At 38.1% G+C, this 25,926-nt stretch overlaps 1 protein-coding gene across 7 annotated transcripts in view; it reads left to right on the top strand.

Moving 5' to 3' along the window:
* The window catches only part of DOCK4 (dedicator of cytokinesis 4), a 257,655-nt gene that overhangs the window by 121,854 nt on the left and 109,875 nt on the right, over window positions 1–25,926 (top strand). For all 7 annotated transcript variants that reach the window (XM_068169979.1, XM_068169983.1, XM_068169990.1 and 4 more), the window contains exons 9-12: window positions 9,906–9,987; window positions 10,572–10,632; window positions 12,563–12,695; window positions 14,036–14,124. In XM_068169979.1, coding sequence (XP_068026080.1) covers window positions 9,906–9,987; window positions 10,572–10,632; window positions 12,563–12,695; window positions 14,036–14,124 — 365 coding nt within the window. The remainder of the gene's footprint in view (window positions 1–9,905; window positions 9,988–10,571; window positions 10,633–12,562; window positions 12,696–14,035; window positions 14,125–25,926) is intronic.

The following is a 25,926-nucleotide window of genomic DNA, read 5'->3' on the forward strand; positions in this document are numbered from 1 at the left end:
CTGATTTTGTATTATTCTTTTCTGTCCCCCTCCCATCCATCCTTGTTCCTTGCCCTTGTGAACCTTTCCTGTTATTGTTATATATATATTGTTTAAAGAAAATTGTTCATCTCTCTACTTCCAAGCCAAATCCAGATTATTGTTTAGTGGATTTGCTCCTTACCCTTTTTTTCTCTGTTTTGGAGGGAGGAGGGGGGAGTGGGGGAGAGATTCTCAGCCTTTTCCCCCATCTGGGCTTTTAAGTCCCAGTTGAAGCTCAAACCACTACAACAAGTCCAGGTAGATGACATCAGTTGCTCTTCCCTTATCTGGTGATGCTGTAGCTCCATCATAGAAAGCTGCCAAGGTTGTCAGGCATGGTTTGCCCTTGATTAAGCCACATTGGTTAACGCAAATCATCTCTTCTTCCTTTTACTGCATGCTTTAGCAAGGCCTTTAGGATGATCTGCTCCATGATCTTGCTAGGCACAGAGGTGATATGGACAGGCCTATAGTTTTGGGGGTCTTCCTTTGTTGACAGTTTGAAGATGTGGGTTATGTTTCCCATTCTCCAGTCAGCAAAGTTACTTCATCACAAGAGCACAAAATTTCATGGAAGTGTGACCATTGACTAGAGAAACATAGTTTTGGCAGGATATTGTTGCTTTTCAGCAATATGTAACTTTTCTAAAACATGTACCTGTAAATGTATATGTAATGTCATATGCTGCACACAATTTAGGTGCTACCTTATTATTATTAATTTATCACTAAGTGATGGCTACTTTACATTTTTCTCTTAAAATACTGTTTTTAAACATGTGTAAAGCTTCACTTCATTAATACTTGGAAATGATTACTCTGATACTTCTGCATTATCCATGGGTGTGTTTGTTTTGTTTTGAAGTAGTCTTGGATCCTAACTTTCTCCATGCAAATGTTCCTGCTATGCAGGGCAGGGATTTTAGCTAAAGGAGCTAGCAGGGTTTCTGGTAGAGGGAGCAACCCATGGGAACCAGAAGCAGTGAACTAGCTTAAGGCAACTTTTCCTTCATAGTATTTCCACAAAAGCATATTCAGTGTTTTTACTGGATTACAGCATTGAGTAGCTCAGTGTTATTTTCAGTTTCCTCTGCAGTGTGCTCAAAAAACTGTGCTACAGCGCATTACACGAAATCAATGCATATATATCTGTAGCTCATAGATGCAGGAGAGATGAAGTATCTTGGTTTTTCTGGCTAACAGGCTCTCTTGAGAGATGGTTCTCCACTCTAGTTTGGTCACTTGCTACTCTGCTTTGTGCCTTCTCAGAAACAAGATGAAACAAAACCAGCCTGGATTTATTTACTTCCTGATCATGCAGGTGGTAGTTCTGATTTTAGTAGTGGTGTTGAAACACCTCAAGGAAAACATAATAGTCACTTTAGCAAGGGAGCAAACACTGATGTATTAAGGATCTTTTATGTATTTGGAAAAAAAATATTCTTTAGATGAGTAAATTGGTAAATAATCTGTAAGTGTAATTGCTAACTAAAATAGATAAGCTGCATCATTCTTTAATTGATGCATATACACACAATATATAAGCAGGCCTTATTATTTCATTATCAGGCTGTGATTGCTGTGATTGTCATCCGAAGTAAATACAGGGTTATAAAAAGCAGCTTAAAAGAGAAACTTGAAGTTCCAAAGGTTTCAAAAGTTCCCCTCCAAAAAAAAGTCTCATTTTTCCCAGTTAATCATTGTGAACAGAAAGATTTCCATGTGCAGGAATGTAATCAGGACATACATAGTCAGTCAGCTTTTTCTTGGCAGGCTGGGCAATTAGTAAAAGTCATATGGCTTCTCTTCTTCTTGGATCCTAGATGAGGAGAAATTCTGGAGTAGGAGTCAGAAGATACTAATAAGAAAGTTGTTTCTTCATCTAAATCACATTGAAAATGTGAAGGACATGCCAGGAAGGACATAATGAGATACCCATTTACCCTGTCTGGAGAACAGGTCTTGTGAAGAGCAGTTGAGGAGATTGTTTAGCCTGGAACAAGGAGGTTGAGAGGAGAGCTTCTGGCTTTCTATAACTTGATGAAAGGAGTTTGGAGACACATGGGGTTGGCCTTTTCTCCACAAGATCAGAGACTGGGAGGAAATTAACTTAAGTTTCACCAAGGGGGGTTTAGGTGGGCAATTGAAGAAACTTCTTCACTGGAAGTGTTGTCAAACACTGGAACAGGCTGCCCAAGGAGGTGGTTGAATCCCCATCCCTGCAGGTGTTTCAAAGAGGCAGAGATGTGGTGCTGAGGGCCATGGTTTAGTACCAGCTTTGATAGAGTTAGGTAATGGTTGGACTCGATCTCAGAGGCCTTTACTAACTAAACCACTTCTATGATTCTATGCCTCAGGTGAGTAGTACTTTTTGTTTGTTAATACTGACTTGAACTGCCTGCTGAGGAGTTCCTCTGTGGCAGAGGTAAGAACATTAAAGTGCTGGCTTAGATTTTCATATATTCATTTACAAAGCACAATATTTCCAAAAGTACAGTAAAAGATGCACTCAATGTGATTAATACCGTAGGCCTTGGAGGTGTTTAAGACCAGGCTGGATGAGGCTCTGGGCAGCCTGATCTAGTGTGGGGTGTCCCTGCCCATGGCAGGGGGGTTGGAACTAGATGATCCTTGTGGTCCCTTCCAACCCTGAATGATACTATGATACTCGACATAGACTAATCAAACTTTGGAAGTTCAGCCTCTTAGGTATGCTGTGAGTATTAAGACTACCTACATTATGGTGTGAGGATTTGAAAGTTTTTTCTTTATTTCTTTTTCTATGTCTGATTTTGACCTGAAAACTTGTCTGGATTTAGAAAGTATTCATACAAACATACCATGACCAATGAGAGATGAGTGGGCTGGTATCTTAGAGAAATTTTGATAGGTCTGGCCTCTTTTTCTCATGCATATATTAACATTTAAGGTTATTTTAGTTATTTAGCAAAAAATATAATTTCTTTCTTCCTCACCAGTCAGTCATTTTCTTTTGGTAGCTGAGTTTTACATACTCATCAACAGCAATAGTATAAGGTAGATATGGTTTATGTGGTGTAAAGAATGTGTATGAGAGGCATATGTGGCACAGCCCCATCCTCCTGTCAAATATTCTGGCCTCATGGTAGTTTTTGTAATAAACATCTTTTCTACAGATTTCTTTTGCCCTTCATTGCCAGGTGATCACAAAGGTTTGTCCTGGCTTTGAGAAGATTTGGCTAATTTAATGATAGTTCTTTCTACAAAGCACTTCTTTAACCTGATTTTCTGCAGTGCTATATAATTTGTTGTCATTAACAAGACACTTTTGATAAATTGCTTTTTAAATACTGACCATTCTTGAGTCGCAAGAGGATAGAATTTTACCTTGAGGTACTGTTCTAAGTATTTTTTTAAGAGTTGGCATTTCAGCAGGCCTGGCTGCCCAGGCTGTTGTATTCAGCAGTTGTACAGGAGCTGATGCATGTGACTTTGCAGCAAGATAACTGCGTTTGTGAGTAAGCAAAACGAGGTAGGTACACTAGGAATGAGTTTCTAAAAAAGGTGTGAGTGTAGTCTCTCAAGAAAATGCTTTTGAAAGGGTTTGAGTGTGTATTTTATTGGGAGACAGAGCTTGCTTTTAATCATATCTTTTGTATGCCCTCAAGTCAGTAAATACCTATGTGTTATTCCCAGGAAGACGGGCACGTTGGAAATTTGTTGTATTTGATGATGTAGTTCAGTTTCTCCCCTGACTACCCATATTCATTGAAACAAACATGCTTACCTATCATTTAAAGATCCTTTCTCAAGTGTCTTCTACTTGCTGTAATTGGATGAGGGTGCTACCTTATAGATCTTTGGTTTATCTTGGGTAGGAATACCTTGTTAAAGCGGAAAAACCAACGCAAGCAAGAAGAACCTGTGGGGTGGATTAGGTATCTCTTATGCATTAACAAGTAACTCTTTTCCTGTTTGTATTGTGAAAACTGAAAAGGAACAGGAGAAGTAATTGTTTTTAATTGCAGTAGAGCACTGCAGGAGAGGACCTGTCTTGTAGCTCATGGACCTAGAACAATTAGTTAACATTTAGAAATGAAAGCAGTGCTAGAACAGCCACATGTGCACCAGCCATGACACATTTGTGATGGATTCAGGTAATGATGGTATTCAACACCAGTGGCATTCTGATGGGTTTCAAGGTCATCTTACTGAGAACACATTGCAGTAGCACTGGCTGCTGGCATAAGGCCTGTTAGGGTCAGCATAAAAATACAGACATGCTGTTTGTAAACCCCTAAATGACAATGAATACATAAGAGCCCAGGTCTTGTTGGAGGGAGGGGAATTTTCTTAAATGCTATTGTTTCCCTTCTCTTTAACCAATTCCTCCTGCTCTCTTCTAGTTTAATTTCGGTCTTTGGGAAAGACAGCAAATCTGCTTGTAGCCATGCTGTTACCTCAGACAGTGGCTAGGATAATAATCAAGACTGTAATTCAGCTTAAAGGATCTGTAAGTCTGCACTGTTAATGCTGTGCTGCGAAATGTTTATCCGTGGTGGCAGACTAAGCTCACTATTAGTAAGAGCTTCAGCTTCTGGTGTGTGTTGTTTCTTTAGCTCTAAATACCTGCTGATAGATTTCAGTATCTGATTCTATATAATTTTCCTCTGGCTACTGATACCTCACTCATGAAAGATTTACAGTTTTTGCTTCCTGAGTCTTTTCAGGAAATGTGTGATGCCACCTTTCAGGTACCTAAAATAATCTAGGATGAAAAGGAGTTTCTTAAGGCTATCTTCAGTTAATAAAGAGATAGAAGATCATCAAAGCAGCAGCTTGATTTAGCTACATATGTCTATATTTCTCTCCCTCCCCTTCCCCTTTCTGCTTTCACTTTTCCCCTGTTAACTGTGCAGGTAACCAAGGGAAATTTGGCTTCACAGCATAAAACTAGCATTTGCAAACTTGTTTATTCTTCTTCCACCATATTGTCAGCACGACTAAGAGACGTGAACATAAGCATCATTACTTCATCATCACGTTATTTTGCTAGATATATAATTTTGTTAGTATTAATGCTTTGATCGTTAGCTGAAATTGGTCAAAATCTTATTTTTCATAGTACTATTTCTTTCTCTTCTCTCCCCTTTGGTCATTGCTACTTGTTTTACATTTAGAAATTTGGCTATGGTTTTTGTAAGTGCATTGCAGGTAAAATATTGGTGCTGATGCAGTGTGGAGCAGCTTGTGCTCCTAAGTCATGTAGGTACATTCTCCTTTCAGGTATTCACTGAATATACTTTCATGGCTTTATTATCTTTATTTCAGTAATTTATGTTTTACCACTAAATGTGAGGGTAACGATTTGCATCTGATTCTGGCTTTATGTAGTCAGTGAGCCTTTAGCTGGGAATGGAATAAATTCAGATTCAGGCTCTTACTGAACATCCATTAATGGTATTCTGGAATGTGTTAAACTGGAGCTGATAAATTATATGGTGTTGTCCCTCATTTGCTTCAGAAATCACCATAATCTCTATTTAAGCAGAGAGCATTTATAAAGATTTCTGAAAGTGAAGCTATACCAAGAACTATGACTATTTGATGACATAGCTGTCTGTTACAGCGTTGATTCAGCCAGCCACAATATGCCTTGTGGTATAAATCTAGTTGGTTTTGGTTTTGTTGTTTTGTTTGGGTTTTTTTTGTTGGTTTGTTTGTTTGTTTTTAATTGAATGTTTATAAATTGTGGAACAAGCAATTTGTCTAGACTGGTAGCATGTGACTGGTAACATTTTCCTTCTAATACTAAGGAAACAGGGGTCACTTATAAAAATAGAACAGTTTGTGGCCGAGTTTCTTTTTAAATGTGTGTGTTAAGCCTGCAGATTTGGAACACATTGTTACTTCACTAATACATACGAAGTTAGAGTACAAAAATCCCTTGCTGACCTTCTTAAATTAATCTTTCCAGCATTAGTTATTTCTTTATTTTCAGTGGGAAGACAGCAGAGCTTAAATGTGTACAGCATGTTTAAGTGGCAAGATTGGTGCTCATAAAATACTCATTGCAATCTACACTAGACACAAATCATCTTAATACAAAGGAAAAGTATTTCTGCTTTGGGGTGCTGCTGTGTGTGTTTGCCATGTATATATGTGTAACTGACTGCTGAGAGCTGCTGTGCAGTAAGATACTAGCTCTAGATTTAACCCTCTGGAGTTTTTGCTGCTATTTGAAGCCAAGCTTTCAGATCTTGGGAATCCTCTTTTGATTTTGGTTTAGGAAGGCTGTTTACTTTCCTCAACCATTTTTTAACCTATTTGTCTCTATAGAAATCCTTAGAAATAGTACACAAATGCTCTGTATTTAGATATTGCCATTATTTTCTCATAATCTCACAAGTCTAACAACCTGCATTTTTTCCCTGATCATGTTAAAGATAACCATTTTAATCTGAGCTGTGGCTGGTACTGTGATATATGTCAAAGGGAAAAAAGTATCAAAACACTGAACAAACAATTTTTTTTAAATTATTATTATGATTTGCTGTTTTCAGTTTGCTTTTTTCATTACCACTGGATCCTGTGCTTCAGTCAAACAAGATTTCAAATTCAAATGAGGACATTAGATCTGCATAAACATTGTATGTCTGTTACAATCAGTGCATTTCTTTGTGGCACGATAAAAGTCTTTGGCTTTTAATTGTGTTTTGAATCAATCTCATGATCTGTGAGTATAAGCAGAGCTTGAAAATTTCGTGTTGTAGTGGATAGTGATTAAGAAGCTTCCAAGAGATGTGCCTTTGTTTCTGCAGTATGTGAGCTTCAATAAATACAGAATACACTCCCAGTTAAATTCAGGTTTTGACAGTTCATAGTAAACTACGAAGACAGTTTATCTATAGCAAGACAGTTTCTTGTTGTATGGTATTCTTACTTGAACCAGCATTCCTAGGCAAAAAAAAAAATGTAGTGAAATATGGTGTGTGTGTTTCTATTACTTCTAAATAGTTCTACAAATTGAAGATAAGGAGGTGAAATTCAAAATCACGTTGTATTGGACAAATTTGTATTGATACCAGTGTACTGCAGGCTTCAGTGCACAGAAGCTGTATTGTTACTGCTGGAACAGAGACTTTTTTTCCTTCATATTCAATTTTGCCTGGCGTCCAACATAATGGAGCCCTAAAGCTTTAGTTGTTTGGTAATATAAGTAATAATTCTTGCTTGATGTACAATAACCTTTGTGTGAGACCACACAAACAAAGCTCCCTGCTTTTTTTTACTGTATTTTCCACTATTGCAAATGAGCTAAACATAAATGAAAGGGCAAAATTATTTTGAAAGCCATTTTTAAATCCCCAGCAAAATACCAGCTTGTTTCTGAGTAAAAATATACTCACATAGACAGTCTTTAAAACTCAGTTTTAAAGTTTCCATGGAGACCTGAGCTGCAGAAGATGGCTGTATCATAAAACATGTTTCTGAGAAAATAGTGTTTTCATGCACTTTGAGGTATTTGAGTTCAATTCTACTATTCTTAGGTTGTGCCCTTTCTGCCGTTGGATAAAAAAGCTGCATAGCTAAGGTTTGCAAAAATGTTTTCAGATAATCACAATGAAAAAGTCTTAAGTGCTTGCAGGTTCAGCTTGGATGGCTGGCACATACAAAAATAAAGCACACTCTAGGCATACCTCTTTAAAAATATGGTTTTGAGTGTAACAGTGTCTGGAACTGTATCAACAAGAGCATAGCCAGTGGCTTAACTGAAGTAGTCATCCCCTGCTCACATTGGTTAGACCCATGTGTGGTGGGTTAAAGCCCTTTTCTGAAAACAAAAAAGACCAAAGCAGGGTGGAGGGCTTGTGGGTACTTTACCCTCCCTGCAGGGCATTTCCCCCTGAGAAAGCTGAGTCTGTTCCACTCCCCCCGCCCCTCCCCCCCCCCCCCCCCCCCGCCCAGCTAGGGTATAAAAAGCAGGACATCATGGCTGTTGGATCCCCTTTTGGCTCCTGCCTCTGCTGGATGAGAGCTACTGCAGTTGCCCTCCTGCTCCTCAGCCACATGGCCAGACCTGATCCTTTTCCCTGCTGCCTCCGCACCTTCTCTGAGAAAGACTGGTTTTGTATTCTTTTTTCTGTCCCACTCCCATCCATTCTTGTTCCTTGCCCTTGTGAACTTTTCCTGTTATTGACATATATATAGCTTAAAGAAAAATTCTTTGCCTCTCTACTTCCAAGCTGACTCCAGATTATTGCTTAGTGGATTTGCTCCCTTACCCTTTTTTTAACCCCTCTCTGTTTGGAGGGAGGAGGGGAGGGAGTGGGGAAGAGATTCTCAGCCTTTTCCCCATTTGAGCTTTTAACTCCCAGTTAAGGCTTAAACCACTACACCATGCCACTTTGGGATTCTCCAGTACAAGACTGATATTAATGAACTGTAGTTCAACAGAAGGCCTCACACTGTAGGCAAGAGCTCCTGTTCTGGAAGTTTAGGCTGAGGCAATAGGGTTTGTTCAGGCTTGAGAAGAAGTTGTTTGAGGAGAGCTAAATCAACTGCTTGTACCAACAAGATCAATAACATCAGTGGTGCATGGTAGGATAATGAGAGATATTGGATATACACTGAAACTAGAGAAGGTTCATCTGGATATAAAGAAAAATACTGAGAACAGTCAGATACTGGAATGGGTTTTCCAGAGTAGCTATGTGGTCTCTTTAGAGTGACACAGTCTAGTCAGTGTGGTGGTGTTGGGTCATAGGCTGAACTCAATGATCTCGGAGGTCTATTCCAGCCTCAATAACTCTGTGATAGAGAAGATTTTTGTCAAGACTCAACTGGCTGAAGCTCTGTGCAAGTTAATCTGACCTTATAACTAACCCGCTTTGAGCAGGAGGTTCAATTCATAGGCCTTTTGAGGTCCCTTTCAGTGTGAATGACTGATTCTGTGAGTGATCAATGCAGATTTTCTACAAGGCAAATGCTGGTGCAATAAAGATTTAATTAGTCTCTGTGGAGTTGGATTTTATCCAATATATTCCTAGTGATTTTCCAGCTGAATATTTAAAAGCTCTTCATGGTATAGAGTACTGGTAAACCATGTTTAGTCTCTGGGATAAACAGAAGAGTTGAACACAGCTGAAAAAACCCTAGTTGCGTTTGGGAAGTTTTGTTTCTGATCTGAGCGTTACAGGGCCTCCAGACTCAAATGTCTGGCCATTTGGGACTAGGCTTGAGAGGGTGGAGAGAAACCTCCCTGGTGCTTATGACTTCATTGCTTTTCCCATCTTCCACATCTCAATGCAGAAATATGACTGCTACATTTCTTAAGAGACTGTGTCTTGGAGAAAATTATCCAAAGTGTGGAAAATTTGGTTGGTTTTTTTTTTTCATAAAACTCCCATGCATGAGTTGCCAAGTTTGCTTAGAGATTATCCATAATGGACCTGCTATCAAATAGGAATATTAAAAAAAGTAGTTTCTCTTTCAGTGGGGCTTTATACCCTCTTCTGTTTTGAAGTGAGATTTCTCTGCATCTCTCTACTGTTAGTATTAGAGCTTACATCAGCTGCAGCATTTAACACTCCACAAGAGACTGCAATACAGAATTCTGAAAACGAATTTGCCCTGCTTGACCTTTCAAGTCTCTTTCAGCACTGCTAAAATCAGTATATTTTAGTGAGAGATTTTGATAAAGTAGGCAAAATTTGTCCTAGGATCATCTTTCTGTGAAGGACATTATTAGTTGATTAAAGGTGTGGCAATGTTGTCATTTGTTAAGCAAGAATCAATACCAACGCACTACAAATCTAATTTCGGTTCTAGGATAAATGGATTTCAATGAGATTGACTTTTCTGTAGTGTTGTTCAACATATCTGTCCAATTTGTTTTCTTACAGTGAAAGATTTTTTTTAAGACTGAATAGAAATGGTTTGCCAAAATGTCCAGAAAAGCCTGAAAGACACTGTTCTCTCTTTGTGGTGAGTTCTGCCTTGTTTGCAGCCTTTGTTGTGTGGAGTATTGAAAATGGGATTTGGATAAAATTGTTTTTCTGTGATTTACTCTGAACTCTTCCCTAAGCTTTTACATTGTTGTGAACATCAAATTCTAAAGGCTGGTTGAAATGTGCTGCTGAACTCCAAACTTGAGTATCTACTGGAAATATGTGGACACTCATCTAAACTTTCATTGTGTGCATACGCACTGGTCTTTCTCCCTGCAACAGGGAGCTACTGGTTTTCCTCCTTGTGTATTTTACACCCAAAGGACTGTTTATGCGGCACTGTCTGTACTTTGAGAACATTAGCAATTACACAAATGCATTGATGCTGTTCAAGGCACACTGTCTTTTGTGTGCTCCCACTGACTTTGCTGCATTAGAGCATATTCTAGCCCAGTCATTTTGAGTGCATGGCCACCAATGTAAACATTAAAGGGATAATTTGTTGATGCTGTGTAAACAAACTCACTGTTCAATTATTGTTATTGCTGGCAGTGAAAATGTCTTTTTAAATGTCACATTTTAATCAGGAGGCAGAGATAATGAGGTTCTGATCTTATGCAGGATTTGGGTAGCAGTGAACTCAGGAAGGACATCTATATCACAGTGCACATTATCCGAATAGGTAGGTATAATCATCTGTGAGTAGAAATCTTACATTGGGTAGACGCATGAAGCAAAGGAAAACTGGCTGGGTTCAGCTTTAGGATTTGTTAGGTTAGGTAGGCCATTGGATATATCTTTTGAAAAGAAAATGCCTGTGTTTTGGTGAAAAAATTGCTTTGTATTTCTCAGCATTGGTTTGTGTTGTTTTTAAATTCACTGTTGAGTTTAGATGCAATTTACTTTGTTGCAAAATGATAATGTTACATATGAGCTTCCTCAAGGTGAGGGAGTTACCACTGAGGATTCCATTCTTGTTCCAAAGAGTATTTTCAAGCATCCTTTGTTCATAGAAAACTTGCCTGGATATTTTAAGCACTGCAGTAGTGTATAATCTGATGTATATCTGAAATTGATCAGATGAATTTTGTCATCTCGCTAGCACCTTTAAAAGGGAGGAGAGGGAAAGCAGTGGAGAAAACCTCATAATTTTAATCCCTGATGTTGTAGCCAGACGTCAAGTCTTCTAGAGCAAAGCAGAAGAGAAGTGTATGTCTGTGTTAACTATTTATTTTAAGAAGCTATCCTCTGGGCTGCACATGTGATACAATAATTTTCAGGTCTGCTTCTGACCTCTCAGGTATATTGTTTTCTTTGTAGACTGTGTTTGTAGTTGCAACTGTGCAGTACTGGATAAAACTTTTTCTTACTATTTATGACAGACATTTTGGGTTGAAATATGGTCAGTGTAACCTGTGATGAGTTCAGGAACAACTTGTTACAAAGGGAACAGTACTTTACAGCTTTGAGGATAACTTTTTTTTTTGTTGGCATTCTCATGTTGGTTCTGTGTGTCATCAGAATATCAAAATATTGTGGCTTCTTGGTTTTTTTTATTGGCAAGGATTTGGAAAAGTAATGGTAAACTGAGGTGAGTATATTTGGTAACAATAAATGCTTTAAAATAGAGTAAGGAGTAGAATCTTTCCTATTGCATAGATTTAAAAATGTCTTCCCAGTCAAGTTTATAAATGAACCACCAAAATATTAAAAGTTAAAGTAAGATTTAGATGCTGCATGGTATGAAAATGAACAATTACTCTTCTAGCTACTCTAATGCATAGGAATATTTGGAGGAGGACTTTGCCCTGCAGCCACTGCAACCATAGGCTTTTATTGTCAGGAATTAAGATTTGGTGAGAAAGATGCATAGCTGCCAGTGCACAATTGAATAAAATGGTTAGAAAGAGGACAGTTTCAAATGCCAAGGAACATAGCAAGAAGATTGATCAATTGTATTTAAATCAAATAGAAAAGGCCAGGAAAATACCTTGTTTCAAATCTGCTTTCCTTGGTTGCCTTCTTTCTTTCCTTAAGATGAAGGAATAAATTGTTCTTCTGCCCTTTGTCATCTTTCTTCCTCAAGTTTCATCTCTATTAGATTTAAAAAATTTTTTTGCAGCTGGTCCTGTTGCTAGCCACTTGACTATTTGGAAACAGCATTCATTTACTAAATTGTAATGGCTGCATCACAACACTATAAATTTCAAGTAGCCACTCGTAGAAATTGCAAGTAGCAGCAACCACAGAAAAGTAATTCATAAGGGAAACAAATTTTGGAAAAAAATGCCATTTTTTTACTCTAAACTTAAATTGGTGGTGTCATGAGCATGCTGTCACTGGGTAACAGAAAGTGTTGCTTTTTGAGCCAAATTCATGAAAATATAAGCGGTACTTCTGGTCTGAGACCTTTCTAAGTCCCCCCATTTGGTGGACTTTCGTTTGTTATCCTACTGTAATATAAAGATGGATTGAGTTTGTAATGAGTACACCTGTCATTGTCTGCTCAGACCTATCACCCTACTGAGCTGGATTGTTCTCTGCATCCCTTTTGTGGTTTTAAGAGAGGCAGTTCCATGGATTATGCAACAAATATGTGTTTTGTTTGGCAGGACGAATGGGAGCTGGAGAAAAGAAAAATGCTTGTAATGTACAATATAGACGGCCCTTTGGCTGTGCAGTCCTCAGTATTGCAGACTTATTGGCAGGAGATTCAAAGGATGACCTCGTCTTAAAAGTATACATGTAAGGAATGCTTTTTTTTTTCCTTAACTTTCAGACATAGCTTAGAGCTACTTTACATCAGAAGCAGCGTGAGTAAGTAACTATAGTTCCTTTCTGTTCCGTGAAAGTGTAGTAACCAATTAGTTTATTTTGAGGGGGTTTGTCACACTTTGGAAATTTTGGTTAGCTCTACAGTTGTGATCTTAAAGGGGGATAATATTAAAAATAAATGTTACAATCTTTTGCATCTTTGTGTACATTTCAGTTAGTCCTGGAGAATGAAAAATCAAACAAACAAAACCACCCAAAAAACCCCACCAAGAAACAAGCCCAGCCAACAAAATCCCACGTTTTAAAATGATTAGTGAATTAAATAGTGTGTTTTGACTGATAGTACTTGGAAGAAAGCGTAGTTTTATAGTTGTTGCAACACAGTACATGTAATTTCCAGCTGGTTTTGCAATTATAGCAAGAACTGTTTTGTGAAGTGGTCTAGTACATAAATCTAGGACATACATTATAATGCACATGAGGAAGTTCTATCCATCCCAGGGTTGACGCTCAGTTCTTGAAGGCACAGAAATCTTCCAGGCAGCCTTTCTTCTCTCCTCTGTATTCCTCTGTGCTGAATTAAAGCTGCTGGAATCAGTGCTGCAGAAAAGCAATTTAGTATGATAGTGGACATGTGGACTGTTTCTTACTTTAGACTCCCTGGATGTTAAAGTCAAATAACTGTCTGGTATTGGTTTACAAATGGTTTTGTTCTTTTCTAAAAGCTGCAAAAACAATAGAAAAAGAAATGTTGATCGAAATCAGATTTGATGCTAAGACTAACTCCAAGACTAAACCATGAAAAAGTGACCATTAGAACATGGTCAGTTTTTCCTTATGGAAAATCTGCTATTCTCTAAACATATACTGAAGTGTAATTTGCTCTCTTTCACTGACTACTGCCTGAAGATCACATCCTGTTTTAAATATCTTCAAAGTGTACAGCAGGTTTTTGTCTGATAAGACTAACTCAGAGCCTTGTGTCTTCTCTCATGTCACGAGATAGATTTCTTTGTGGTTTATTGCTGAAGGATAGATCTATACAGGTGATGAACCTGGTCATGGCTGAGTTCCTGAGGATAATTGCTCATATCTTTCTCCCTCCTTTTGCCACACAAAGCAGATACTCTGAAAGGGTAAAAGCACGCTCTTCTTTCCCTTTGAGACAGTCAGTTTCATGGAGCTTTATTAGCTCCGATTTTGTTATTAGTTTCTTGATTAAAACAGGATTTAGTTAGAGATATGTGCTGAAGCCAGCTTGAAAACCTTCTATTCCTATTTCAGAGTTAAGAAAGTTATCATTTTTCTAGGTGCAACACAGAGAGTGACTGGTATCAGATCCATGAAAACATCATTAAAAAGCTGAATGCACGTTACAACTTGACAGGCTCCAATGCAGGTGAGTAAGTTGCCGTGTTTCTGTTTGTATTCTTAGGGTTTTCTTAGTTTGCAAATGAAGTGGCTCTGTTTTAGAAGGGCTAATTTCTATGAAAGAAATAATTTTTCATCTAAAGAAAAAAGCTAATCATAGATGAAAGTATGAGATACTGCTGTCCACATGCACGTTTACGAATAAAGGTCACCAAAGAGAAGAGCAGCACAGAATTCCAGTCGTGCATATGAAGGTTGAAGAGAGAAAGAGGAAGTGAGGAGGAATGCCACTGACTACTGAGCAACTGAAAGATAAACTATGAAAGGTTATTTACATCACACACATGAAATTTGTTCCTTGGCAACTGCTTAGCAGCCTGAAAAATCACTTGCAAGGCTTTAGCAATGCATTCAGATACTTCTGCTGACACCTCATGGAAAATATTGTTGTTACACTACTTTTTATTTTTACTTTGCTGTCTTTTTCTGGAATAATATTGAATGGGTGAGTTTGAAGTCTCATTAACCTTGTCTGTCACATTATAGTTGTCAAAAAAGGAGAAGATCTTTCATTTTATTAGACATTGGTCCTTCTCTCTCTCTTGGGAACTGTTGTGGGTATGAGCTAGATGTAGGAATACTTGAATTTTTGGTTTATATTGTACTTGTCCTTTTCAGATCCTATTAAAAAGACTGGAACAGAGTAAACAAAAAACACCAAGGATACTTCAGCCTATTATATATCCTCTAGGCTTGTTCCCTCTTCTGATTCTGTCCTGCATAGTCTTTCAGCTCAGGAGATTTTCATACAAACTCTTTGGTTTCCACAAACTATTATCTCTCAGTTAACAATTTATCAGAAAATTCATAATGTTCTTCATGCAAAAAGTTTAAGTTTTCTGGGCAAAACTAAAGACAATCTAAAAATGCACTTTCAGTGTCTTGCATTTAAAACACATTTTGCCAGACTATAGCATTTCTATTTAGCATTCAAACCCTCTATAAGTACTTTTTCTACTTTAACTCATGTACAGAGTCCTCTTGGATCTTATTCTCAGCTTGTGTCTAAAAGGAATCTAGTGAAAGCATATGAGCTTCACTTATTAATACAGCCCAGAAAGGAATAGGGGACAGATCACAGAATCATTTAGGTTGGAAAAAACTTTGAGGATCCATAGAGTAGAATAGAAGTGGAATAAACCAGGTTGGAAGAGACCTTTGAGATGATAGTTTGGACCTGATATCTCAAAAGTCTCTTCCAACCTGGTTAATTCTATTCTATTCTATTCTATTCATGATCTTGAAAGTTTTTTCCAGCCTTTCAAGATTATAGAGTCCAACCATTAACCCTGCTCTACCAAGTCCACCACTAAGCCATATGCCCAAGCACCATGTTTACATAGCTTTTAAACACATCCATGGATAGTGACTCAACAACCTCTTTGGGCAGCCTGTTCCAAAGCCTGACAACCCTTTCAGTGAAAAAGTTTTTCCTAATATCCAACCTAAACCTCCCCTGGTGCAACTTGAGGCCATTGGTTCTTGTTCTTTCGCTAGTTACTTGGGATAAGATCTTTATCCTCTGTCTTCTGAGTGGGCGCAAGAATAGGCCTCAGTCTCGTGGATAACTAAGGATCATTTGCTGGAGTGTGTTTTCTGGCTTGAATTTCCAGCTGTGGTTGTGAGAGGAGGTTCATCTCTCCCTCCCCCACAAAGAAAGAAACCACAGCTAGCTCAGTCGGAGAAGCAAAGGATATGCTATATTTACAAGCAAGATGAAATGCAAATCTATATATACACAATATATACAGTATTTACAATATATACAGAAATACACAGCAAAGAAAATAATACAGAACAATGCCCCCTCCTCCAGACAGAGGAGGGCTCCCCCCCTGCACCCCCTCTCTCCCCCTACCTCCCTTTTTTTCCCAAAAAGGGCTAGAGAGAGAGAAAAGGTAATAAATGAGGATGAAATTTTATTAGGCTTCAAAAGCGCATGCAGGGATTAGTTTTCTTATCTCAAGGTCAAGTCCGGCTAGTTGCTCAGAAGCAGACAGGCTAGAAAGGCAGAACAGACTGGAGCAGAGACAGACTCAAACTGAATTAAAACTTCAAGTTGCATTCTACCAATCTACCAATGAAATTCATTTAGACCTATCTTTGTTTTCAAAATATTCAGCCAGAGTGTTCCTGCACTGTCCCTTTCTTAAGGGCACAGCCTAAAACAGTCACACCAGCCTAACAGAAGCTAGCAGGTAGTGGATGAGGTTGCCATTCCAATTAGTTTTCACCGCTGGTGTCGGGTATCATCTTACTGGAAGGCACCTGATACCCTAAGTGTAGGAGATCAAACTGGTCTTGCAAAGGCCAAAATATACAGCCTTTGCTGCATTGTTATTTCTTACATTGAGTTTGTAATATTTGTAGAAAAAGTCCTATTAGATCTAAATTATTCCATAAGTATTAAATAAACCGTATTTCAGTAATCTCTGGAGTGCAGCTGGCTGTAAAATCTTCTTCATGCAATATTTTTTAATTAGAAACTAGTTTGTTTTAAAATGAGGAAAAAATAATATTGCTGCGTAGTGGTCACACTGAATTACTTCAGTCTAACCAGGAAAATTACCAGGAAATTTACTTGTAGGACCAGAGATCAGTGAAATGCATACTACAGGCATAGTTACTGACTCCTCTCCTCCTTTATCCCCTCGTGGTATGTTTTAAATAGTGAAGCCTAACCGAAGTAATTGCTTTCTTATCAAAGCTTGGGTCTCTTTCAAATGTCAAAATCTTTGTAGGATTTGCAATGTGGGACATGGTTGCAGATTTTATTCTTCTGTGTGATTGTGAAACTACATTCTGGACCTTTCTTGGGACTAGAATAAGCTGTTTGTATTGAATGTGCACTGCTTTTCTCTTTAATAAAGCAGGCACTATTACACAAAGCACCTTGTAAACTGTTATTGATTGTATAATAGCTGCTTTGTGTGTCCACGGAGTTACTGTGCTGTGAGTCAACTTGCTGAAGTGCCTTTTTGGACAAGAGGCAAGAGAGCAAGGCCAAATCTGGCTGTCATTAAACACCATTCTATACAAAACCAACTAAAAGCAGAGAAAACTACTTAAATTGTACATACCTATGCCGCATCTTCTGTAAGAATTTAAGTTATAGTCTCACTTTCATCACTACTTGCTTTCTTTTTTCTCCAGCTCTTTAGACTTTCAAAAAGTGAAGTGTTGCATTATTATGTTTTTTTTTTTAATACAGCACATGATGATGGGAGGAAGGTCTAGTAATTGCAGCAGTGCTTTATGTCTAGTGATTGGAACAGTCCTTTGCGCTCTGAAAGTAGAGGGTTCTTGCCTGCAAAAAATACTTGCTTACAACTGTGAGCAAGTTAAACAGTGATGATTGTTTCTGTAGTCCCTTCTTAAACACCATCAACACCATCAAAGTACCTTCTTAGGCACAGGTAACTTTCTTTTCTGTCACTGCTCGAAGCTGAGAACAGGTGAGTAGCTGGATGCACCCCGGACAGTTGTGCTATCAGGATATGGGTGAGCTAGATGTAGCTGCTTGGGCGCTAGGCTGAAAAAAAAGTTGGAGATGACTCATGCCCAAGCTATTTCGAGGAATATATACATATTCAATGAGTTTGCCATAGAAATTATTTGCTGCAATGTTTGAGACATTTTTCAAAGACAGAAAATGTCTTGATTCAGACTCTAATTTGGAAAAGGATTTTCAGTCTGTTTCACATGTCCCAGATGAGCATGCTAATCACTTGGCTTCCCAGACTTCCCTGCAGCAACTATTCAACTTTGTATACAATCACAAAATATTCATTTTACTGTGGGGAAAGGGGCTCTAAAGCCTGCCAAGTAGCACATGGTTTTCCTAAGTGTGATCTGTATTCATCTCCTCTTAGCAAATCTTGCAGAGAAGAGATTTAAACCTTGGTCTCCTGTTAGATGAGAATATTCTCCTCAGTGAGTTATCTTATAAAAAGCATATTAAAAAATGATGGAAAATGTTCTAGAACTTCCTTTTTCATCATCCTCTTTCGAGAAGAAAAATTTTGTTTTAAGGAGATGCTTTTTCTTTAGATACCTAACATTCTCATGTGTAAGCTCCTGTGTAAATGCCAATTTGGCTTCCCTTGTAACAAGTCTTGAAAAGCTGTATGCACCAGATGGAATAATTCTTGAGAGCTGAGACAGGGATACACATGCTGTTCAGTTGTTACAGCCAAAGGGGTGAAAATCCTTCCAAATCCTATAGAGACTACATCATTGATATAAGACATTATAAATGTATCTCCTGCTTTTTAGCTTTAGACTCTTGTGCATATTCCATGAAAATAGCAAATGTGCTGTTATCGTGGAATGTTTTGATGGACTAGACAAGAGTGATGTAACCTAATTGCATGCTTACTGAACACAGTGTGATGTATGATGTAGTAGCAATGCCAAACTTACATTTCAACTTGACTGGAAACACTGTTAATTATACATTGAATTTAGCGTTAATAAAGCCTCAAGCTTTAGTGAAAACATTCAAAACGGTGGGATTTCTTGTGCTACTCCTGGTTTAAGCATATTTTTTGTTGTTTTTGGTTTTAGTGCAGTGGCAGTGTTAATTTTTTAGCTGTTGAACAGGAGGTCAAAGTACAGCTCTTGTACAGAAATGGTAGGGTTGAAAGGGAACTCTGGGGAACATCTAGTCCAACACTCCTACTAGACCAGGTTGTAGGTGAACTTGTCCAGGCACGTTTTGAAAGTCTCCAGAGGAAACTTTAACAACCTCTGTGGACAGCCTGTTCCAGTGCTTTGTGAGCCTCAAAGTAAAGAAGATTTTTCTTGTGTTTAGGTGGAACTTCCTATGTTATAGTTTGTGCCTGTTGCCCTTTGTCCTGTGCTGGACATTACTTAAAATCTGGGTCCATCATATTGACATTTGACCTTTAGATACTTATGAGCAGTGATAACATCCGCTTTCAGTCCTCTCTTTTCCAGAATAAACAGACACAGATGTCTCAGCCCCTCTTCCTAAGAGAGATGCTCTAATTCCATAATCATCTTTGTAGCCCTCTTGAATTCTCTCCAGTAGTTCCCAGTCTCTCTTGAACTGGAGAGCCCAGAACTGGATTCAGTACTCCAGATGTGGCCTCACTAGGCCAGATAAAAGGGGAGGAGTACCTCCCTCAACCTGCTGGTCACACTCTTCTTAATGCACCCCAAGATACCACTGGCCTTCTTGGCCACAAGCTCACACTGCTGGCTTATGGTTAACTTGTCTACCAGGTCTGTATCAATGGAGCTGTTAGCAGTTCAACCCCTAACCTGTACTGATGCATGGGGTTATTCCTCCTTAGCTACAGGACCCTACACTTGCCCTTGTTGAATTTAATTTACAGTTTAGGTCACAAGTGTTATGTAGTAATCATTGTTATAATAATACTTTAAATACATAAATATACATGATACCATTTAGATCATAAAAGGAATGAAGTAAAACTTTGCTATATTGCATTTAGTAGTTGGCAAGAACTCTTTTTTTTGTTTGTTTTTTTTAACATGGTGGAGGCAAGACCTGAATTGGGAGGCTGTTTTTAAGACAAACACAGGTTGTGGTTTAGTTTGTAACAGATTGTCCTAAGTCTGTCAACCACAAACTGTTATTCCTTTCTTTAAAAGAGAAAGATGTACAAGTACATTTTTCAGATGAATAGATTACTGTCTGTAATAAATTAAAACTTGTTTCCAGGTACCTGTCCAAAACTTGGTTTCTTATTATTATAACTCTACATGCAGAGGATCATTCAATGATGCTACCTAACAAAAGAAGATTGGCCAATAAATGGGCAACTGCATAATGGCCCTTATTGATTCATGAAGGACTCAAAGCCCATGTTGTTGGCAAATGTTTGCCAAGAATCCCATCAAGTGGAAGGACAAACTATCTTCTTAGGGGAAAAGTTATTCATCAAACCATACAGTTAGTTATATTGGAAGAGTCCTCAGGTTATGTGGTCCAACACCAGTTCAAAGAGGAACAAATTTCAAAGTGGGATCTAACATTTTTGATGTTCAATGAGGTTGATCATTCAAAAACAAGTTTAATTCCACTGCTATCATTTTAAAAGACTAAAGTATGTTTTATAAAGCAGACAGCCTTGGTTTTAGGGAACTATTGTTATCTTACCTGTGTGGGTTATTTTTCCCCAGTGTGTATCAGTTGGCACTAAGTCTCAGTCTAGCTTAATGGTCCTGTAAGTCTTATATAAGACTTGGTCAGAGAAGGCACAAGGTAAAACATTCCAGTGCATGAACTCATCTGGCAAGACACACATTCTGAGACTAGTATGGCAACAGAGGCAGTTGGATAGAAACTGGTATGTGCTTTGGGGCAATGTTTCTCCCCACACCTATTTACCTGCATCCAACAGCCTCTTGACACTCTGATAATGTCTCCTTTCCATGGTTACTGTCAAACACTGAGACATTTTAAAAAAATAGGTGGAAAACCATGTACTTTGCCTGTTTCATCTCCTATTTCACAAAAAGTACGTTTTGATTTGAAAATTCCTTGATTCAGAGGGGGAAGCCTATTAAGAGCCATCATTTACCTTGCAGTAGAGAAGTGGCAGAAACCTTATGAAGTTAGATTACTGCGAGGTATAATTTTTCTTCACTTTGTATCGTGAAAAGCTGCACAAGACCAAATACATCAGGGAATTGATATCTCAGTATAAGTTTACTTTTAGGAAACAGTACTTCTAGGAATAGAGCTGTGGTTAACTTAGAGTATTTTGCAGCTAGAAGTAGTGTGACTTATGTTTGCGCAACACTGCCCCAGCAGTTCACAGTATTACCCAGAGTTGTTGCACGGAGAGCTTTTTCCTGTGAATCAATGTGAGAAATAGTGGATGGGAAGTAAAATGTGTATTCCCTGATGTGGGTAGCTATAGCTGTTAACTACAAAAAGGAGGAGGAAGCTTACAGTGGAGAATTCAGTGGAGCAATAGCTAGTAGAAAATGAGGAGGAAGGTGAGCACAAATGGTAGCATGTACGTGAAGTACTGAACTTTTAGGTAACTCTTGGACATATGATTAATCACAGAGAAGTTCTCTGGTGTTTGTCTTCTCTCAGCAGGGTTTTTTGTGTCTACACATCACTAACATTTAAAAAGCAGTGCATTTCATAAACTGTCATAGAACTAGGGTAATTAAACAGTCTGTCAGGTTTAATTTTTGTTCCTTTTTGTGACAAGGTGATTATATGTATTTCATTTTGATGGGTTTAAGAATTAGTTGTCACTGTGGGCTGTTATTTGAAACGCATTTAAAGGAAGAATAATGTTGATACATGAAGTACACAATAAATTAAGGCACTTCTTTTTGTTCTCAACAAGTGCTAAAGCTGAAAGTTTAAATACACAGAGAATTTAGCACATATATTATTCATGATTATTTTACCCTGAATAAGAACTTTGATATTAATAAAAAACAGGTTTAGAGCAGTGTTTTAGGCAAGGATTTGTAGAACCTTAGTTTTTCAAGTACTTTTTATTGGATGTATTATGTTGTTCAGCAGTCCAGTTTCCCAAATTCAGATCTCTAACATTTGTAGCCTAATCTAGCATGCAATATTGTGGTAGCTTTGGGGAAATGTATTAACTCTTAAAGGTGGCAGATTTACAGGCCAGTCAGATGTAAATTTTTTTACATTTTCACAGCAGTTCAAGTTTGTGCTGTTTTCAGTCAAAATTCTGATTACCATAGTGTAGATTTTTGATGTAGTTACCTCTAAGTGTCCTTCATATAGTGTGACTTGTAGACTCTGCTGGAGATGAGGGCTGTCATAAAATTAAATTCATACTGTGCTCTTTGTTGCTAAAAAACTTGTTTTTAAAGAATAAAAAGTGTGCTGTTGTGATAGTGTCAAGGACTTCTTACATCCACTAGAAGCTATAACTTAACATTCATCTCAGTACTGAATCATTTAGGTTAGAAAACCCTCCTAAGATGACTGAGTCCAACCTTTAACCTAACATCCAAGTCCACTCAGTTGGTAGTGCATAAGACCCTTAATGGTGAAGGTTGTGAGTTCAAGCCTGCAGTGGGCAGTAGTGTCCTCCCTGCTCTAGTCATGAGGTCTGTGGTGACAGGTTGGACTCGATGGTCTTTGAGGTCTCTTCCAACCTTAGTGATACTAAACCCATGCACTCCAGGTACCACATCTACAAGTCTTTTTAATGCCTCTATGGATGGTGACTCAACCACGTCCCTGGGCAGCCTGCTCCAATGGTTGACATCCAGTTTGGTGAAATGTTTTTTTTTCCTCATGTCCAGTTTAAACCTCCCCTGGCACAACTTGAGACTGTTTTCTTTTGTCCTATTGCTTGCTAGTTTCAAGAGACCAACACATACCTCATGACAACCTCTTCTCAGGTAGTTGTAGAGAGCAATACAGTCTCCTCTAAGTCTCCTTTTCTCCAGACTAAACAATCCCAGTTCCCTCATCTGCTGCTTGTAAGATTTGGGCTCTAGACCCTTCAGTAGCTTTGCCCTTCTCTGGACCTGCTCCAGCAGCTCAATATCTTTCTTCCAATGAGGGGTCCAAAACCAAGCACATAATTCAAGGTGCAGCCTCGCCCATGTCAAGTACAGGGAAACTACCACTTCCCTATTCCTCTTGGCACAATTGCTGGGGCCCAATTTAAACATAGAAATTCCTAGGTGAGGGTAGATAATGAGAATAGCTGGGTCATAGTTCTGTCTTGGAGTTGGATTATGCCTTAGCAGTGAGGTTTTTATAAGCCCTTTAACCCTGGCAAGCAGAATTAATTTTTTTTTAATAGTTTTTACTTTTTCTGCTGGGGTCAAATAAATTAGGTCAGATGTATACCATGATTTTTCATATTAAATCAATAAATCATTTGCCAATAACAGTGTGGAAATCTTTTGGTTTTATCTTTGCAGTGACAATTTGGACAATTTAAATGATACCATAAGTGGGAACACCTGTATGCTTTCAAAATACACCCAGCAGCTTTATTTGGACAGATGCCTTGCCTTATTTTATTACCTTTCTTAAAATGCAAACAGTACTGTACAGCATTCTGTCTGAGGATTTTTCCCTATCAGCTTCCCAAGCAGCTGCTAGGCATTTTCTTCTTAATATGATCTAGGATTCTCTGCTGCCAGTAGATAGAAGCTGAATGTAAATGCTTTCCCCTCCCCCCAGAAGCTCAGATGCAAATAAGTGCTCTAGAAGCTTAATGAACAGTTTCCTTTTGTTGCAATTAAAAGCAGAGATCAATAATGCAATATATAAGCTGGTTTAAGGTAAAATAACAGATCTAGCAAAAATCTGGAATGCTTATTCAGTAACTTTTCCATTTTTTCTGTTCTCTTTTGTCTAAATGATAATCTATGGTGAGGTATGGTATGTGCTCATTGTGAGACATTTCATGTCCTTGCAAAAGAAATGAATGCAGATCAGCTTGCAATGCTACACAGAGTTTTGCAGTAATATTTTCAAAACTGGAGTAAATAGAGAACAGTAGCTAACAAAAGTGGTTTTAATTACTGCTAGGGCAGTAATTGAATTTTTTTTTTTCCCAAGAAGACAAAGCCACACTGTGTACCTAACTAAAGACAGTGTGCCAGTTTTTCAGAGACTGGATAATCATTTTCATTGTTATGTTTTAGCTTATAATATTCTAGAAATTAAAAACATAGAGTTACGAAGTTTTGCATAGATTCGAGGTGTTATAGACGGTATAACGATCTTATCGACCACAGCCAGATGCAGTGTGTGGTTGCAGTTTTCTGGTTTGCTTTGTCTGTGCACAGCTGTTCCTTGAGGAATGCTCTAATTTTTTTTTGTGTTTTTTTTTTAAGCTGATAATTTTCTTGTCTAGTGCATGAAATGAAATGAGAAAACCGTTCTTGGCATACATCATCAGAGTGGAATAAATTGCAAGAAAAGGATATTACCTTTGTTGTATGACAGAAAATGTATTCCTGTTTCCTTAGGACAAATAATCAATTATAAATGATAATAAAATAAATAAATTAATTTTCTGTCTCCATATACAAGAAGAATATCTCTGCATTTCTGCATTCTTTTTATTGCATTCCTTTTCCTGGAGCTTTTTCTTCGTTTCTCCCAGTCTGCTGGCTGACCAAATTCCTTGGAAACCTACTCCATCTTGACCCAGTCTCATTACTCATCATATGGCTCCTTTCTAGGAGGCATAACAATTCCCCTCCACTCCTTCATTTCTTCTCCACAGAGACAGCTTTAATCAATTGTAAACTATGTTCAGTGGCTTTCAGATTGTTACAGTATGCAAAATGTGGATTACTTTATGATGAGGAAGAGAGTGTCTTTCAACTAGTAGTTTCTTTTTCATTCCGCTTTGTCTGAGGGACTCCATCTTCACATCAGTCAAATGTACAACCTTCTGAAAATCTGAGTTTTCCTGTATCATATCAGTATGTTTTAAATTATGTTAGCTAATTCTAATTAATAGTCAGGGAACTTGATTCATAGTAATGATACAAACTTTATACAAGGTACCAATGTGAAGCATTCTGTCTTTCTAAAGTACCTCTTCCCCATGACTTTTATTTCAGATGGATGGTTCCTCAGCCATGATGAGTGTCTAGTTTCTTTGATAAGTGTATTGTATTTTATTAGACCCATAAACATGGAACTGCTGTGGCTTGTAACTGGCTACAGGCTTTGTGTTTAGCTGACAACACACACCTCATTACCTGTATGGCTTTGGTTGACTGCAGCTCTCTTAGCCTGCCTGGAGATTCGTTCTGACCCATAAAACCATTTCTCTAATGACAAAATAAGAAATTATAGGTACTTTATTTTAGCTTTTGTTTAGCTTTGTACAATTGTACAGTGTAACCTACTTTGCTATTTAAATAGACAGTTATAACATGAAGTTACTCTGTGTAGAGTTATCTCTCTGTAACTCTGGATTAAAATGGAACACAGAAGAGTAAAGACATGTGACCATAACTGAGGCCTTGAAAGTACTGGCATGGGATGATACCAGAGGCTCCAGATCTATCAACAGCTCACCAGGGACCAATTGCTGGCTATCAAATAGTGACTGTGAGAGCATAATATAACCAGATTTAGGAGAAACAGAGAGAACAAAGAACAGGTATGTGTCATATATGTAACACACATATGATGAATGAAGGTTTAATGGGACCTTTCAGATCACTGAAGAAATAGCAAGGTGTAAAGCCCAAAATCAAACAAAAAAAATTACTCCAAGAGGAGCCTAGAGAGAAAGGAGAAAGAAACAGGCAAAATTCAGCTCCTCGTAGGAAAGGACTTGGGGTGCTGAAAATTTGGTCACCATGGTTGAAACTATTAAACTTAAGACCTGAAAGGGGCAGTTTGTTTCTGAATGCAAGTCAGTGGGAATTCAAGCAACTGTTTCTGTAACTGGAGTGTCATACCTCAGTAATAGTATACATCATCTCAGTTTAAGTCCTTAATGCAATGGGCCCTAGTTTCCTTCCAAAGCTAGTGGAGCTTTGAGAGAGCAATCAGAGCACTTAAGTGGGGATAAGAGCAGCTATATATCAGTGGCAAGACTGCTATCTTGAAACCATGTTTTTTTTGCAGGCTCTTCAGACTTCCTTCCCTGAGCATCTTTGCTGTGTTTCCATTCTGGTTTAGTTTTTCTTTTTCCCTGTTGTATTGTTTATGCTGTATAACATTAGGGAACTTTGCTTTCATGAATGCAGTGCTCTTCAGTATTCTCAAGCATTGGCAGATGAATAC

Source organism: Melanerpes formicivorus, unplaced genomic scaffold (assembly GCF_026170545.1).
Source record: "Melanerpes formicivorus ecotype bairdi unplaced genomic scaffold, bMelFor1.0.p_v2 SCAF_3, whole genome shotgun sequence".
Classification (NCBI taxonomy): Eukaryota; Metazoa; Chordata; class Aves; order Piciformes; family Picidae; genus Melanerpes; species Melanerpes formicivorus.